General features: G+C 32.5%; 4 protein-coding genes across 4 annotated transcripts; 3 read left to right on the top strand and 1 right to left on the bottom strand.

The window, feature by feature from the left end:
- The first annotated feature begins 2,185 nt into the window (after positions 1-2,185).
- On the top strand, positions 2,186-3,738 carry LOC149487443 (uncharacterized). The gene is made up of 3 exons (XM_089695974.1): positions 2,186-2,386; positions 2,768-3,031; positions 3,484-3,738. The coding sequence occupies exons 1-3, from the start codon at positions 2,282-2,284 to the stop codon at positions 3,598-3,600; spliced, it is 486 nt and encodes a 161-aa protein (XP_089552100.1). The 5' UTR covers positions 2,186-2,281; the 3' UTR covers positions 3,601-3,738.
- A 4,481-nt stretch (positions 3,739-8,219) lies between these two features.
- LOC149487442 (uncharacterized) lies at positions 8,220-8,947 on the top strand. The gene is made up of 2 exons (XM_089695975.1): positions 8,220-8,362; positions 8,600-8,947. The coding sequence occupies exons 1-2, from the start codon at positions 8,235-8,237 to the stop codon at positions 8,862-8,864; spliced, it is 393 nt and encodes a 130-aa protein (XP_089552101.1). The 5' UTR covers positions 8,220-8,234; the 3' UTR covers positions 8,865-8,947.
- On the bottom strand, positions 8,829-9,864 carry LOC149487441 (activator of basal transcription 1-like). The gene is made up of 2 exons (XM_089695973.1): positions 9,503-9,864; positions 8,829-9,422 (listed from the first exon to the last, which is right to left on the bottom strand). Exons 1-2 carry the CDS (start codon positions 9,735-9,737, stop codon positions 9,076-9,078), a joined length of 582 nt encoding a protein of 193 aa, XP_089552099.1. The 5' UTR covers positions 9,738-9,864; the 3' UTR covers positions 8,829-9,075.
- Positions 9,865-10,850: 986 nt separating this feature from the next.
- On the top strand, positions 10,851-12,508 carry LOC149487440 (replication termination factor 2). The gene is made up of 4 exons (XM_089695972.1): positions 10,851-11,039; positions 11,113-11,292; positions 11,580-11,789; positions 11,944-12,508. The coding sequence occupies exons 1-4, from the start codon at positions 10,971-10,973 to the stop codon at positions 12,442-12,444; spliced, it is 960 nt and encodes a 319-aa protein (XP_089552098.1). The 5' UTR covers positions 10,851-10,970; the 3' UTR covers positions 12,445-12,508.
- The last annotated feature ends 1,004 nt before the right edge of the window (positions 12,509-13,512 follow it).

The following is a 13,512-nucleotide window of genomic DNA, read 5'->3' as shown; positions in this document are numbered from 1 at the left end:
TTATGTCTTAATTCCAAAGGAAAATCTTGCACAAAAAAATAAAGTCCTACATTCTTTCTCATATGTAATAAATTTCCCAGATTTAAAACACATTTATAGATCCATGCGTTATTACTTTCGCAGTGAGCATTTATGCGAATAAATTGGCGTCCAAAATAAAGAGTTAATTTAAATATTAACTACTGATGTTTAACTAACTCACTAAACAGGGACACGCCATGTTAATCGAATGAATAATTGTTTCGTTAACGATATCTAGTCGAATTTCCTTGATCACATCATATGAAAATAACTCTTATAGACATAAGTTTAAGTATTAATATCGCTTGGGCGGTATGTAATGGCTCTACATTGACAGTATCGAGTTTGCTCTTAGCAATGGCTCGGGCTATGGGTGCCGCGTGCGCGATCCAGCTCGCCTATAAAATGCATTTCTTTTCTGGAAATATATTTTAGTATTTATTTTAATAAACTTTGTTTGTATGTAGGTACCTCTAATTTTCAAAATAACCTTGAATTTATTAAATTCCAATAAATATAACTTAAAATTTAAAACTTAAAGAAAAAATACAGTAGAACAAAAAGAATTATAACATTCACCTCATTATAATTTCAAGCTCATGTTATGTCACTAAAAAAATTTCATAGATATTAGATAGGTACATAATCCAATATGATAATTCTCTCAAACAAAAAAAAATGTGATTTGGAAATCTGTTTGGAATAATTCACAAATTTTACCTCTTTTGACTGACAGTTTCTTATTGTTATAATGAAATACGTATTAAATACTACCTTATACACATGGCATAATGTACTAATTCCCTTTTATTTACATTTTCTGCGTTCCCTCAAAACAACAACCAACTCGGGGCAAAATATATTCCCTCCAAAACGATAAAATAAGTACAAAACGCTAGCTGGAACGCGCACCGATCAGACAGAAGAAAGTCTGGCAAGATGATAGCGGGAGGCTGCGACCGACCGGACCGGTTATGCTAAACCCCATTGTGGTCAGTTTTTGTAGCGACGCCCGTCCCCCGCTCGAACCCTTCACGTGCTCCGCGATCGATTTGCCAAAATTTAACTTTAATTTTATCAATTTAGAACGGAACTGATCGCACCAAAGTTTAATTTCATCAATTGAGAACAGAACTTAAAGCGACTGTAATTTGTAATACATTATGATAATGTAGATTCTTAAGAAATGCAATTTTTGGAGTTATGTTTATGATGAAATTTGTGGTTATGACCTAACGGCTAACCGATTCTTTGAATTAGTTTAAGAATATTTTAACGTAATATTTTGTTTTAATTTAAATACCAAACAATTAATACATACTATATTCTTTAGCTTAAAAGTTATAGTTTCATTCCAAAAACTTATATTAAACTTCGTTCGTAGATATTGTAAGAATTTGCCAAAGATTTATAATATTTTACACATATTATGTACTTATTGCCTACCTATATCTATTTGCTTTTTAATTCTTTCGTAAACGTTTTTTTTATAATATTATAGTTAATTTAAAGTTAACACCTTGTCGTTACAACTTTTGGTCACAGTTCTGATAAACATTAGCTGAAATTAATTTGAGCTTGAAATAATAGTATTTTCTTGTATTATAGTTCATCACAATAAACATGAAGTAGAGGATTTCAACCATTTTATCGACTACGCTAAAAGCACCTAAAAGTGATGAATATATTCAAATCGTTAAAAAAATAACTAGCCGCTTGTGCCGATTCCATCCGCGTTGACCCAGGATAACAAAATAAAACAAAGTTTAGCCACATAGGCTGCTTATTAATAATATAGTGGAAAAATGTTAATATCGATCCAGTATTATTAGAATGGGGGCCTTTTCTATAGAAAAATTAAAAAAAGGTCTTTGTGTAGATTGCAGTTAGGTTTACAACGCCATCTATTCTTATGTGAACGTACTACTATGATAAAGGAAATTAATATATAAAATTAAAATTAATACATAATGCACTCGTAGCACGTAAGTAATATAAATATTCTTTCACGATTGTAAATTTTATGTTAATGATAATTTACTAATAATTGATAATAGCATTAACAGACATGTGTAAAATACCCTTGATATTTATACCCGTGTGAGTACCCCTTAATCCATAGACAACTATATTTTCTTCAGTACCTACTCAGAATTTCAGAAATGTCAAAAATTTATCCTTCATCCCTAATTCCGTGTCAATAATGTCTTTTTGACGCGATTTGCCGATTATTTATCCGAAATTTTTGCTTTTTTTAATTATGGGAGGCTCGCAAAGTACTCGAAAATTGAGTGTAGATAACGATAATGCTATACAAGTGTCCCAAGAAGCATTAGATCGAATACAAGCTCAATTATCCGCAAAAGTAAATATTTAAGTGAATTACATAATTTAAATCAATGTCAAGTGTAATATACAAAATATAAATCATTTTCCATTATCGCACAATTAAATTTATCGATATAATTTTTGTCACATAATTGGTGAAGCATTGGGTAAAGCAAATTTGACCCTCTCGTGATCACACAAATAGAGGTTAAAATCGACGGTGATATCATAAAAAATTAAATGTTTATGAATACGGCGCTGTAAAAAAGCATATGATTGTTTATCGTGATAATCTTATCTATTATAAGTAACCAAATCATTCAATTTGCATAGACAGAAGGAAATATTTGCAAATAATCAATGTTTATTTTGTTATAACTTAATGCAATTTATTCATTAAACATTTCGAACGTTCCAGCAACCAGAGCCAGCACCCCAACCTACCCCGCAGTATGCCCCTCCACCCCCAAACTACGATTCCAGTAGGCGGCAAGAAGCAGCTGCCGAGGAAGCTTACTGGGCTCGTAGGATCGAAAACTTAAAACGAGCACATGAAAAAATTAACAGCGGTATGATTGTTGAGTATCAAAAGACATTGAAGGAAGCGAATGAACTATTTGAATTGGTTCAAGCTGATAAAATTGCTAACAAACTGCCCCCATGTCAGGAAGAGAAAGCTAAGGTATTTTATTTTGTATTTAATTAAATAATCTGTCCGTCTGAGAAGTGAGAAATGATATTATACAGTTCATGGGAAAATAATTCTGTTGGATAAATAACTTAACATCTTATTTTGTAAAAGATAACCTTCCACATAAATGAGAGTTCAAAGTACAATATTTTGTAGTTGTATTATTCAAGACATTTATCATATCATACAATTAATATAAATTCAAATATTAACTAGCAATTAAATATAACTTCTTGCAATTCTTTATCTCAATATTCTTATTAAACCCTAAACATGGATGCTTTAATTATATTACATACTGCCTAGATTTAGTATTAAAAAAAATCAATTATTCTTCAATTTTAAACAAGCTGGGAGTAGTTATATGTATTGGTATAAATGATGTATAAATTGTTAGTTTTACATTTTTGTTCTATTTTTCTAACAATTATTATTTATTCCAGGTACTTGAATGCTACAGTACAAATCCCGACAAATCACTCTTGTGTTCAGTGCTTGTAAGTGAATTTAATGACTGTGTATGCAAGAGCAGAATCGCGGCGGTTACAGCAAGTTCTTGAACAACTGTACATATTTAATAATTTATAGAAACAAATGGATCCATGCAATAAGTACCATGATCAGTGTTTAATGTTTGGGCAACACGCTCTGAGTAGTTATATTGCTATTATTGATGTATGAATAAACTGTTAATTTATTGATGTTGTTTTATTTTTAAGTGTGAAGTGAAGAGGTTGATATGTTATATTTATAAATTTATAAAGAACTAGCGGTCCGCCCCGGCTTCGCCCGTGGTACATGTTTACGTTTTCTCTACATAAGAACCATCCTCGTACTTCAAGGAATATAATAAAAAAAGAATCATCAAAATCGGTTCAGCCGTTCTCGAGTTATGCGCTTACCAACACATTTTGCGATTCATTTTTATATACATATAAGATAGAAAAAATTCGATCATGACGCGAGTCCCGCCTGCTTTCACGCCAATCCGGGGCATGAAAGGATGAAATATTATATTTATGCAAATGCGATAAGTAAATAGATAATGACTTTCAAGAAAACAATGTTGTGGATTAAATATTTATTGTTATAGAAGTGTTCATATTGATGTCAGGGTAATACCACAGTAATACTGTGTTTACTTATTAATTAACATAAGTATGGAATTTATAAATATAGTTTACTTAAGGAATATTTTCTAAAGAATGAAATCACCTATAGGAAATTTTCCTTGATTTTGAGAACATTACCTAGGTTTTACTGATCTGATTAATCTATTGCAAGCAGATGAACTCATCCACTCCTGTTTGCGTTTTCAACAAGTTATTTGACAATTTTTTCCCGGCTAATGAAATGATAAACTGAATTTTTTTTTCTTGTTTATCAATTAGTGTTATATACGCAATGCGCGTGAATTTTTTCACATTTATAAAGTTACTTTATGTTACCTTAATCAGGCCTTCAAGATAAGTCTCTTTCCCCCAAAGACATTTCGAGCTAAGTTTGTGCACTCACTACGTTGCAACCGATTACAATTTACACAATCTGATCAGCGCATTATTATCCTTATATAGTCGTTATTAAAAACTGCTGAATACAATTGCCGAAAAACTTATGATTTTCTTAATTAGAACGTTATAAATTCATTAAATTTCCCATTTTTTGCCTTACAAAATCTATTGATAAATACTGCTAAAAGTTATTTTTTCCATTAATTTATTCGAGTTGGTTGAAGACCAATGAGTATTAATCCTTTAAAAAACATTTTTTTTTAATTTTGATAATTCTTTAAATATTAAAAAAATATTTAAAATAATTAGGAAAAATCCTAGCGAATTTCTTTAGTCGCGCTCCTTGGGCCGGAGCGTTCTGACGTGTGCTCTACGCTCGATTTTCCTTCATACCGAAGTGAAAGTTGCTCTACTTTATTAAATTTAATATTTTTGTTAATTGATTATTTTTATCTTAGTTTTGTGCAAATATTCGTATTTTTAAACCAGGGATGTAACGGAGGTAGTTTTATCGGAACCGAAATCGGAATCGGAGTTTTCAAATTTGGTTTATCGGAATCGGAATCGAAATCGGAATCGAAATCGGAGGCAGGGTCAGTTTGTTTAAAGACAAATAAAACATGATTTATAGTCAATTCTTTTCATTTTTATTTTTTATTATAAAATAAAAAACAACTGTGAAAAAAAATTGGCATAATTCCAAATGAACAAAAGATAAAATTAATGAATTTAAAGTTTAATTAAAATTAAAACCCAAAGTAGCGTGTTACATTTGGTGACATTACAATAAATGAACAATAGCTAAAGCAAATTAAATCAAAATGGACTCCAAAAGTAATGTATTGTACTTTATGAACAAAAGCTTTGATGCTTTGTAACAACTAACAAGTGAAAAAATAATTGATGATAGAGTGCACGTAGTGGGGGTCGGGGGATTCCCCGCGCGACATGTATGAACCTGTTCGGTACAGGCCGTCGCGCGCTGCCCGCTTTGTTTCGTTCGACCTCCGATTAACATCCGATACAAAAGTATCGGAACCGAAGTCGGAACCGAAAGTGTAATAATAATCGGAAGTTCCGACTTAACGGAACCGGAATCGAAGCTCCGTTACATCTCTGTTTTAAACATTTGATTTCGATATGGAAAATAAACGAAAAAAATACGCTTGTAACTACATACTAGAAAAAAAATTATCTTCGAACATAAAGTTAATGAAACCAAATAGATTGCAAAGGTGATTGGCAACAATTTCTTTATTTTACGGGGTGTCAGTAAAGGGATGTATATTTCTTTAAAACTAAAGTAAGCTCATAAATTTTCTTATAATATAATTTTTTTGAAGTACCAAAAATGTTTATTTTTGGTTTGAGAAATACGAAATATAATATAAACTTGTATTGAGAACTTGAACTTCCCAAGTTCATCCGGGGAAATCCCCATACGGGGAAAATGATTTGTTTACTCCAAAATTGATCCGAGGTGTTTTAATTTTTTCTTCTAGTCATTTTCAACGTAGCGGCATGTTGTTTGATTATTAATTTTGTAACTTAAATACAGGATGTTGGTTTTATATTCTGATCTTACAGACGCGCTGACAAATTTAGTCCGCCATTTCTAGTTTAGTCTACCAACTCTAAGTACCAATATTAAAACGAATGGATTATCATCACATCATCAAAACTCAGATGTAATGGAAGATCACAATAACATAGAAAATTCAGTGGGTGTTGAGAACTAAACAAACACAAGTAACAGAGACGCGAAGAATAAAAAAGAGGACGAAAACGATAATTCGTTGATGCTTTCCCTTTTCGACGTATTGTTAGGGTACATCACCAATCTGCAAAAAACAAAACTGATGATTCCCAATTGCTGATTAAAAATGAAAAACAAATAATCGACAACAGTGGTGAAAATTTGCTGATCACAATGAAACATCCTTCAGAGGTAGCAGATTTACTCATTTCAAATGTATCGGTGAACAGCGTAAAGGAGAGGAGGACAGGAAAACATTATGAATGTGGATGGTGGATTGTATACAGGGTGTAATCGATAAGTATGTGCAGGCGATTATGACGTTATTATTGCAGGTATCAAAAAACTTAAAACTGATATCGAAATTACTTTACCTAATGAGCAAAATGACAATAATAACTTTTTAAAAGTATAACGAGAAATATCTAAAAAATTTACTTTATACACTCCCATATCAAAAAGGGAAAATGGGACTAGTAGAAGTTAAATGTCTAATTCCGGCAAAAGACATGAATGCGGAAGATGCGGTTAAAAAAAAAATTAATATTTGAAATACAATGCAAAAAATAACACTTTTGTCATAGATAAGAATCATGACTATTTTTTCTAAATTCAGGGACAACTTAACGTTGCAGAAGCAGAAGTCTGCTTATTTGCTGTTTGGACTGGAGTGAATAATTCGTTAAAAATAGAATATATAAAAAAGTATGTAACGTTTAGGCAAAATAAAATGATGGACCATTATCAAGATTTTACATAAATTGCCTACTGTCAGAATTGATTTATTCGAGACTTCAGCATTCGATGCCCATCAAGGACCCATCCTATATCATTCAAGCGATTGAAAAAAAAGAGATAAATCCAGTGCAACCGATAAAGCATCAGAATGCTAGCAAAAGATTTATTAGGTTTATCAATATAAATAAATAAATAAATAAATATTATAGGATCGACCTAGTCCCACAGTAAGCTCAATTAAGGCTTGTGTTGTGGGTACTAGGCGACGATAAATATAATATTTAATAAATACATATATAGATAATAACACCCAGACCCAAGAACAAATAATTGAGTTCATCACACAAATATTTGCCCTGACCAGGGATCGAACCCGGGACCGTCGGCTCAGTAGGTAGTTACTTTACCACTGCGCCAACCGCGTCGTCAATAAATCTATATATTACACATAATATAATAAATCTGTAGAAGACGCGAAGACTGACATCCGCGCGGACGGAGTCGCGGGCGGAAGCTAGTCAGAAATAAATATCTTTTGTTTTCATTTAACACAAACATTACATTTTTTTTATTATATACAAAACTTGTTTATCCGTTTTATTAGTTAAACTGAACAACTTTCACTAAGAAACTTAGGTCGAAAAAAATGTATAGAGTTCTGCATTTTGTATGGAAAGCTTATTTTTTTTATATTTCGTCCAAATTTCTTTGTAAAAGTTGATCAGTTATATAAACATGAAGTTGAAGATATCAATAGAAAGTATTCGCAAATATTGTGTACTGATAAAAAAAAAAATCACCCGGTGTAATTTTCACGAAAATTGTTTCAAATTGTCATTTTTGGTACTTATTACGAATATTAAATTATGCATACGAATGATTTAATTTTTAAAAATTAAGTGGAGCAACTTTCCCTTAGTACATTTGTATTATTTACATATAGGATGACAGGATGCATTTGTTTGCACTACTAGACCAAGCCCTTAACACTTACAAAACAAAACTTTATTTTTTATGGCACTTCAAATCATAGTGACATCAGATATGACTTCAGTTCTGTGTTCATATCACACACAGATATCACATCTTCATATTATAGCTTCCTGTAATGTTTCCATAGCAACAGTGCTATAATGTAATCAAAATAAATTTTGCCTTTCTTTGGCATATCCATATTTAATAAATCTCAATGGCTCATAAAGAAGAGAAACCTTCAGAAGAACAGAAACGCAGAGTCCCTCTTTACCCAGGATTTCCGGAATTAGCTCGCTCAGATGTCAGCATTTATCCAAGCTATACAAAACTAGGTTTGGCATAGTAAGTAATAAGTGTAAATTATGATGTTAAGTTTTTGCGTACCTACTTGATAATAATTAAAAAAGTATTTCTCTTCCATATTATGCAATTTATTTAATTCTATGTTTAATTATTGGATTAAGTATTATCTTTCATATAGAAGTATGAATAAATAACTAGAGATATTTGCAGGAGCTTGAATAAATTATAATATTATGGTCATTTCTTAATATCTTAACTAAATTATAATTTGTTTAGCCGCGTCGTTTGCCGCCATCGATACCACTGGGCGAAAGTTGCACAGCGCAAACAATTTATGAAGGAACTACACAGTTTCGAGAAGCTCCAATCAAATGCCCTGGATGGTGTGAGGGTTCACAGAGAGTTCTCACAAGGAATACTCTCTCATAAAATACCGCCGAGACGCTACATAAATAAACTTACTCCGGACCCACTCACTATGAAGCAAAGGATAAGGGTGGAAGAAATTATAAGTGGTAGAGTTAATTATGGCAAAAAATAGTTCCGTCAGTTTTTTGTAAAGTACATTGGTATGTACCTACATCTATTATTTAACAAAACATGTGATCTAGAGTATAATTAACTAGATTACTGTGACATAATAAATAAAATAAATTTGTTACTTTATGTGTTTTATTATTTAACAAACAAAGTCCGTACAAAAGTTCCCTAGGTAAATTATGTTTTGAAACTTGGGAAAAGTTAACAAATATTTATTCCATAGCACTATTTTCTGCAGCTTTCCTCTTCTTCATTTTCTTACTTTTCTCAACATTACTCTGTAAGTAGTGCGCCTCCTTCTTAGCTTGTGATATTTCAGCTCTAAGTCTTTGTTTCATTGCCGCCTTCTCATAAGCCAGTCTTTCACTTAAATGAATCCATTTGAATCTTGGAATGTATTTAATGTTCCATATCATATCATAGTACCGGGACTTTTTTCTTGTACCTATTTTAGTATTGTTCAAACTTGCCGCGACAGCCTTAGCTATCTTTTTCCTTTTAAATTCCACCCAGCCCTCTGTGAACTGATTGGGAACACGTTTTCGTTTCTCTCCAGGTTCTAGAACAAGGAAAGTGTAAGAATTAAATATCTACGGAGATAATAATAATAAACATGTCGCCTAACCTCAAAATACTCACTTGCACTGGATTGTAAGTAAATCCTACCAACTTCGCCAAATTCGGTAAATATTTCTCTAATTTTTGCAACGTTCATATATGGAGGTATGGTAGAAAGATAAATAATTCCACGTTTCCTTTTCTTCTTTAAAGAATTACTATTTGTATCAGAACCTACTGTGCTGTCCATACTATTTTCATTGTTAACATATTCAGAACCATTTTCTGGCACTCTATCAATATCTTCGGATGGCATGATTTCTAATTTTCCAACTTTGATTACTAAATAATAAAGAACAAATCCAGAATTATTAGTATAATAATTAATTTACTAATTTAGAAATGAAATTTAAAAACCACAACACACCACCACATGACTTTGACAGCCGATCAATCACACTTCACAGATTATTAGCGTACAATGTACATTTGCCACACAGAGTACGTAATCTAAACGAGAAACATACCGATAATAAGTAATGGTCTTGTAATGGTTGTATACGTAGTATATCATTCCTTAATACTCGGGTACCATCATAAGGAATGTACCCGGTCCTTTGGAAGGCTTACGTGGGGACACGGATCCAACACGCAGAGGCCCTTTAGAGACCTTTACTGTGTTGTGGGACACCAGCCGCAGCCTGCCCATGACTGCACTATAGAGATACAGTCCTAGGCAGTCCGCGGCCGATGTAGGACTATTTCGAAATATGGAAAAACAAAATAAACTGGGCTATGGAGTGGGATGTTAAATGGGCCGGTATTTGGGGACTATTGGAAACTATGGCACCTGCCTTTCTACTAAAAGAAAGTAAAAATATGTTGGCAGGTGGTGACTCGCCCTCTCACTGTACGGGCCCCCGAAATAAGTCGCTGCAATAGTGCGACAAGGGGGCAACATATTGCGAGCAGCTAAGGTAGTATATTAATAATAGTCTGTGGTAATGGTTACTGTCGCAAACGTATTATAACAATTACTATTTTACCGCCCGCGGCTTCGCCCGCTTTGTCTAAAACCTAATAAATTATATACTAAAACCTTCCTCTTGAATCACTCTATCTATTAAAAAAAGCCCATCAAAATCCGTTGCGTAGTTTTAAAGATTTAAGCATACAACGGGACATAGGGAAATAGAAAGCGACTTTGTTTTATACTATGTAGTGATTACTCAGATTCCTTATTTTTTATTTTTTGTCCTAAGATAGCATAGTGCGACCGTCAAAGAAATTTTCCGCTAACTGTTCTGTGCTCAGGTTCTGTGTGTAGAATAAATATAAGCACATATTTATTTATCTGTGTTCAATGCTTATGTCAAGTTGACAGTGGTCAGTGTGTCGTTTGACATTGACACTATTATTGTATTGCTTCGTTGTTGAATGTTGTGTTGTGAATTAATACGTTTGCATTGTTGCTTATTATTGATATCATAGTTCAACCAGTCCTAAATACCGATCAGACTCTACATTTTTGTAATTTGTTGCTTAAATAATGGGTTGTGATGGTGGTACTATTCCTCGTCGTGATGAACTTGTGAGATTAAAAAAGAAACCGGAACAGGTAGAATATTTTTGAACGATGTATTTTCATACTATTTACATTGGACATATTTATTGGTTTATTTCTTTTTCAGAAAGATAAAGATGCTGAACGATCGTTCAAATGGCGTAACTGTGCTTTATCTCAACAACCCTTACAAGAACCCGTTGTTGCTTGTGGCCTTGGACGTTTGTACAGTAAGAGCTCAGTGTTGGAAGCTTTACTAGATAGGGAATCTAAGCCAGAGTCCATCAACCATATTAAGAATCTGAAGGTAATATTATACAGCTTGAAACAAAACTTCCTGTATTCAGTGTTCTAGAATAATACCAATTATTTACTGCTTTGTATTCACTTTTTTTGAAACATTTGTGCCTTTTTCAATTACATTATCATCACAATTCAAATATCTATCAAATAAAATGCAATAGGTACAAGTATGGTGATAATTTACATGTATTACTACTTCTTTAGGTTCTTGTAACATATACAAGATAAACAAAAATATTTTAGTCTAGCACATCAGTTTTTTTACCTTCTATCAAAATTTTTACATTGCAGGATATCAAAGACTTGAAACTCACAAAGAACCCAGCATACAAGAAGACAGAGCACACAGATGGTGCTGTTGGTGAAGGCAGTGCACCCTACATCTGTCCCATCAGTGGTCTGGAAATGACCGGAAAGTTCCGATTCATTTTCCTGTGGAGTTGTGGTTGTGTTCTCGCTGAGAGAGCTTTGAAAGAAGTTCGACAGAATTTGTGCCATATGGTGGGATTTGTTTGATGAAATTAAACATCAACATCATTAAAAAATTTCATCAATATTTTAAGTTGAAATTTTGATCAAGTGTGAAAGATGTTTCCAATTAGTTGAAAAACTTATTTCCTTTATTGTATAAACAAAGCTAAATTTTATTTTACAGTGCCAGCAACCATTCACAGAAAATGATGTTGTTGTCTTAAATGGAACAGATGAAGATTTAGAAAAGCTGAAAGAGAAAATGTCTATCCGTCTTGCTAATAGAAAGTCAAAGAAATCCAAAGCCGATAAGGTAGAAATCAAGACTGAACCTTCTGAAGCTTCCACATCTGAAACAAAGGAACCTGAACCTTGCAGTAGTGAAATTAAGAGTGAAGATTGCAAACCTGGTAGTAGTCAAGTTAAGAAAGAAACAGAAACAATACCTTTGTCTTTACCAAAATTCAATCCAAATAAACAAGCCAGAGGTCACTTTGGGTCCTCTAAAAGGGCATTTGCAAATGGTTTGCAGGAAGACCCATCTTATAAGAAGGCAAAGAAAGATTACAGTATAGCCAAAGATCCACAGACTAGTGAGGTGTATAAATCATTATTTACATCTCATAAAAGTGATCAGGAACAGAAGAGGGCTCATTGGGTTACCTATAACCCTTTTTATAACTAAATTCCAATAGATCAATTCAGAGATAATCTGAGTACAATGGTGTACACTTTTTTTTATTTTCCTGTTAGAGCGTATATGCACTATGCGGGTAGCCGCATTGCGGGTAGCCGTCCGGCTGACCGCAAGCACAATTATGTACGTAATATTCATTTCTATGCGCACTGTGCGGTCTGCGGTAGCCGCATCGCAGTGTGCATAGAAATGAATATTACGTACATAATTGTGCTTGCGGTCAGCCGGACGGCTACCCGCATAGTGCGTATACGCTCTTAGAATTATTGTTGAATAAATTCTCATTTTAATATACACCACTGTTGTCAATGACGATAAAAATGAAGCTAATTGCTGTATATACAGCAATTAGCTTCATGTTTTGTCATGCATATATTTGTTTTAGTTTGTAATTGTCATGCATATATATGCAATACAATTGAAAATGTAATAGGTACCTTAAAATTATGAATTAAATAAAAACTACAACACTGTATCAATTTTTTATTTTATCAATAAATATTGCACTCACAATGGAATGTTAAAAATTAAATCTACAATTATAAATATAAACATCAATAGATAATAAATTATTTGTGCTGACACAAACATTAAGACAAACTATGGTTAACATAATACTTTAACTTTGTATTTACTTATGTTAAGTTAAAAATGCATTTATCCTAAAACTGATCACGCATTAAAAAAACTTGCGCGTACAGCATTTTGTTGAAACTCAAAAAAAAAACACATTAACCTTTTGGCTTTAGACTATATCAAATTAATAATATGTAGTCAAATTAACGCTTAAAAGTAATACCAGCATGAAAAATACTGCACTTGTAAAAAATATATTTTTTAAATGTTATTTACCTTTGTATGTTTGTATGGCCTCCACATCTTCTTATATATAAAAATGAATCGCAAAATGTGTTGGTAAGCGCATAACTCGAGAACGGCTGAACCGATTTCGATAATTCTTTTTTTATTATATTCCTTGAAGTACGAGGATGGTTTAAAAACCATTTCCATCGTTTTCTCTACATAAATGTAGAGAAAACGTAAATACATATGTAC

This window comes from Colias philodice, chromosome 6 (assembly GCF_061535455.1).
Source record: "Colias philodice isolate Cphi_HAF_F1 chromosome 6, ilColPhil1 Martin Lab GWU primary, whole genome shotgun sequence".
NCBI lineage: Eukaryota > Metazoa > Arthropoda > Insecta > Lepidoptera > Pieridae > Colias > Colias philodice.
The sequence above is the reverse complement of the archived record's forward strand: the minus strand, read 5'-3'. Positions and strand labels throughout refer to the sequence as shown.

Coding starts and splice junctions, on each gene's coding strand:
- LOC149487443 (XM_089695974.1), top strand. CDS start 2,282: ATGGGAGGCTCGCAAAGTACTCGAAAATTGAGTGTAGATAACGATAAT. Junction 2,387..2,767: donor AAGCTCAATTATCCGCAAAA/GTAAATATTTAA, acceptor CGAACGTTCCAG/CAACCAGAGCCAGCACCCCA. Junction 3,032..3,483: donor GTCAGGAAGAGAAAGCTAAG/GTATTTTATTTT, acceptor TATTTATTCCAG/GTACTTGAATGCTACAGTAC.
- LOC149487442 (XM_089695975.1), top strand. CDS start 8,235: ATGGCTCATAAAGAAGAGAAACCTTCAGAAGAACAGAAACGCAGAGTC. Junction 8,363..8,599: donor ACAAAACTAGGTTTGGCATA/GTAAGTAATAAG, acceptor TAATTTGTTTAG/CCGCGTCGTTTGCCGCCATC.
- LOC149487441 (XM_089695973.1), bottom strand. CDS start 9,737: ATGCCATCCGAAGATATTGATAGAGTGCCAGAAAATGGTTCTGAATAT. Junction 9,423..9,502: donor TTACTTACAATCCAGTGCAA/GTGAGTATTTTG, acceptor TCCTTGTTCTAG/AACCTGGAGAGAAACGAAAA.
- LOC149487440 (XM_089695972.1), top strand. CDS start 10,971: ATGGGTTGTGATGGTGGTACTATTCCTCGTCGTGATGAACTTGTGAGA. Junction 11,293..11,579: donor ACCATATTAAGAATCTGAAG/GTAATATTATAC, acceptor TTTACATTGCAG/GATATCAAAGACTTGAAACT. Junction 11,790..11,943: donor GACAGAATTTGTGCCATATG/GTGGGATTTGTT, acceptor TTTATTTTACAG/TGCCAGCAACCATTCACAGA.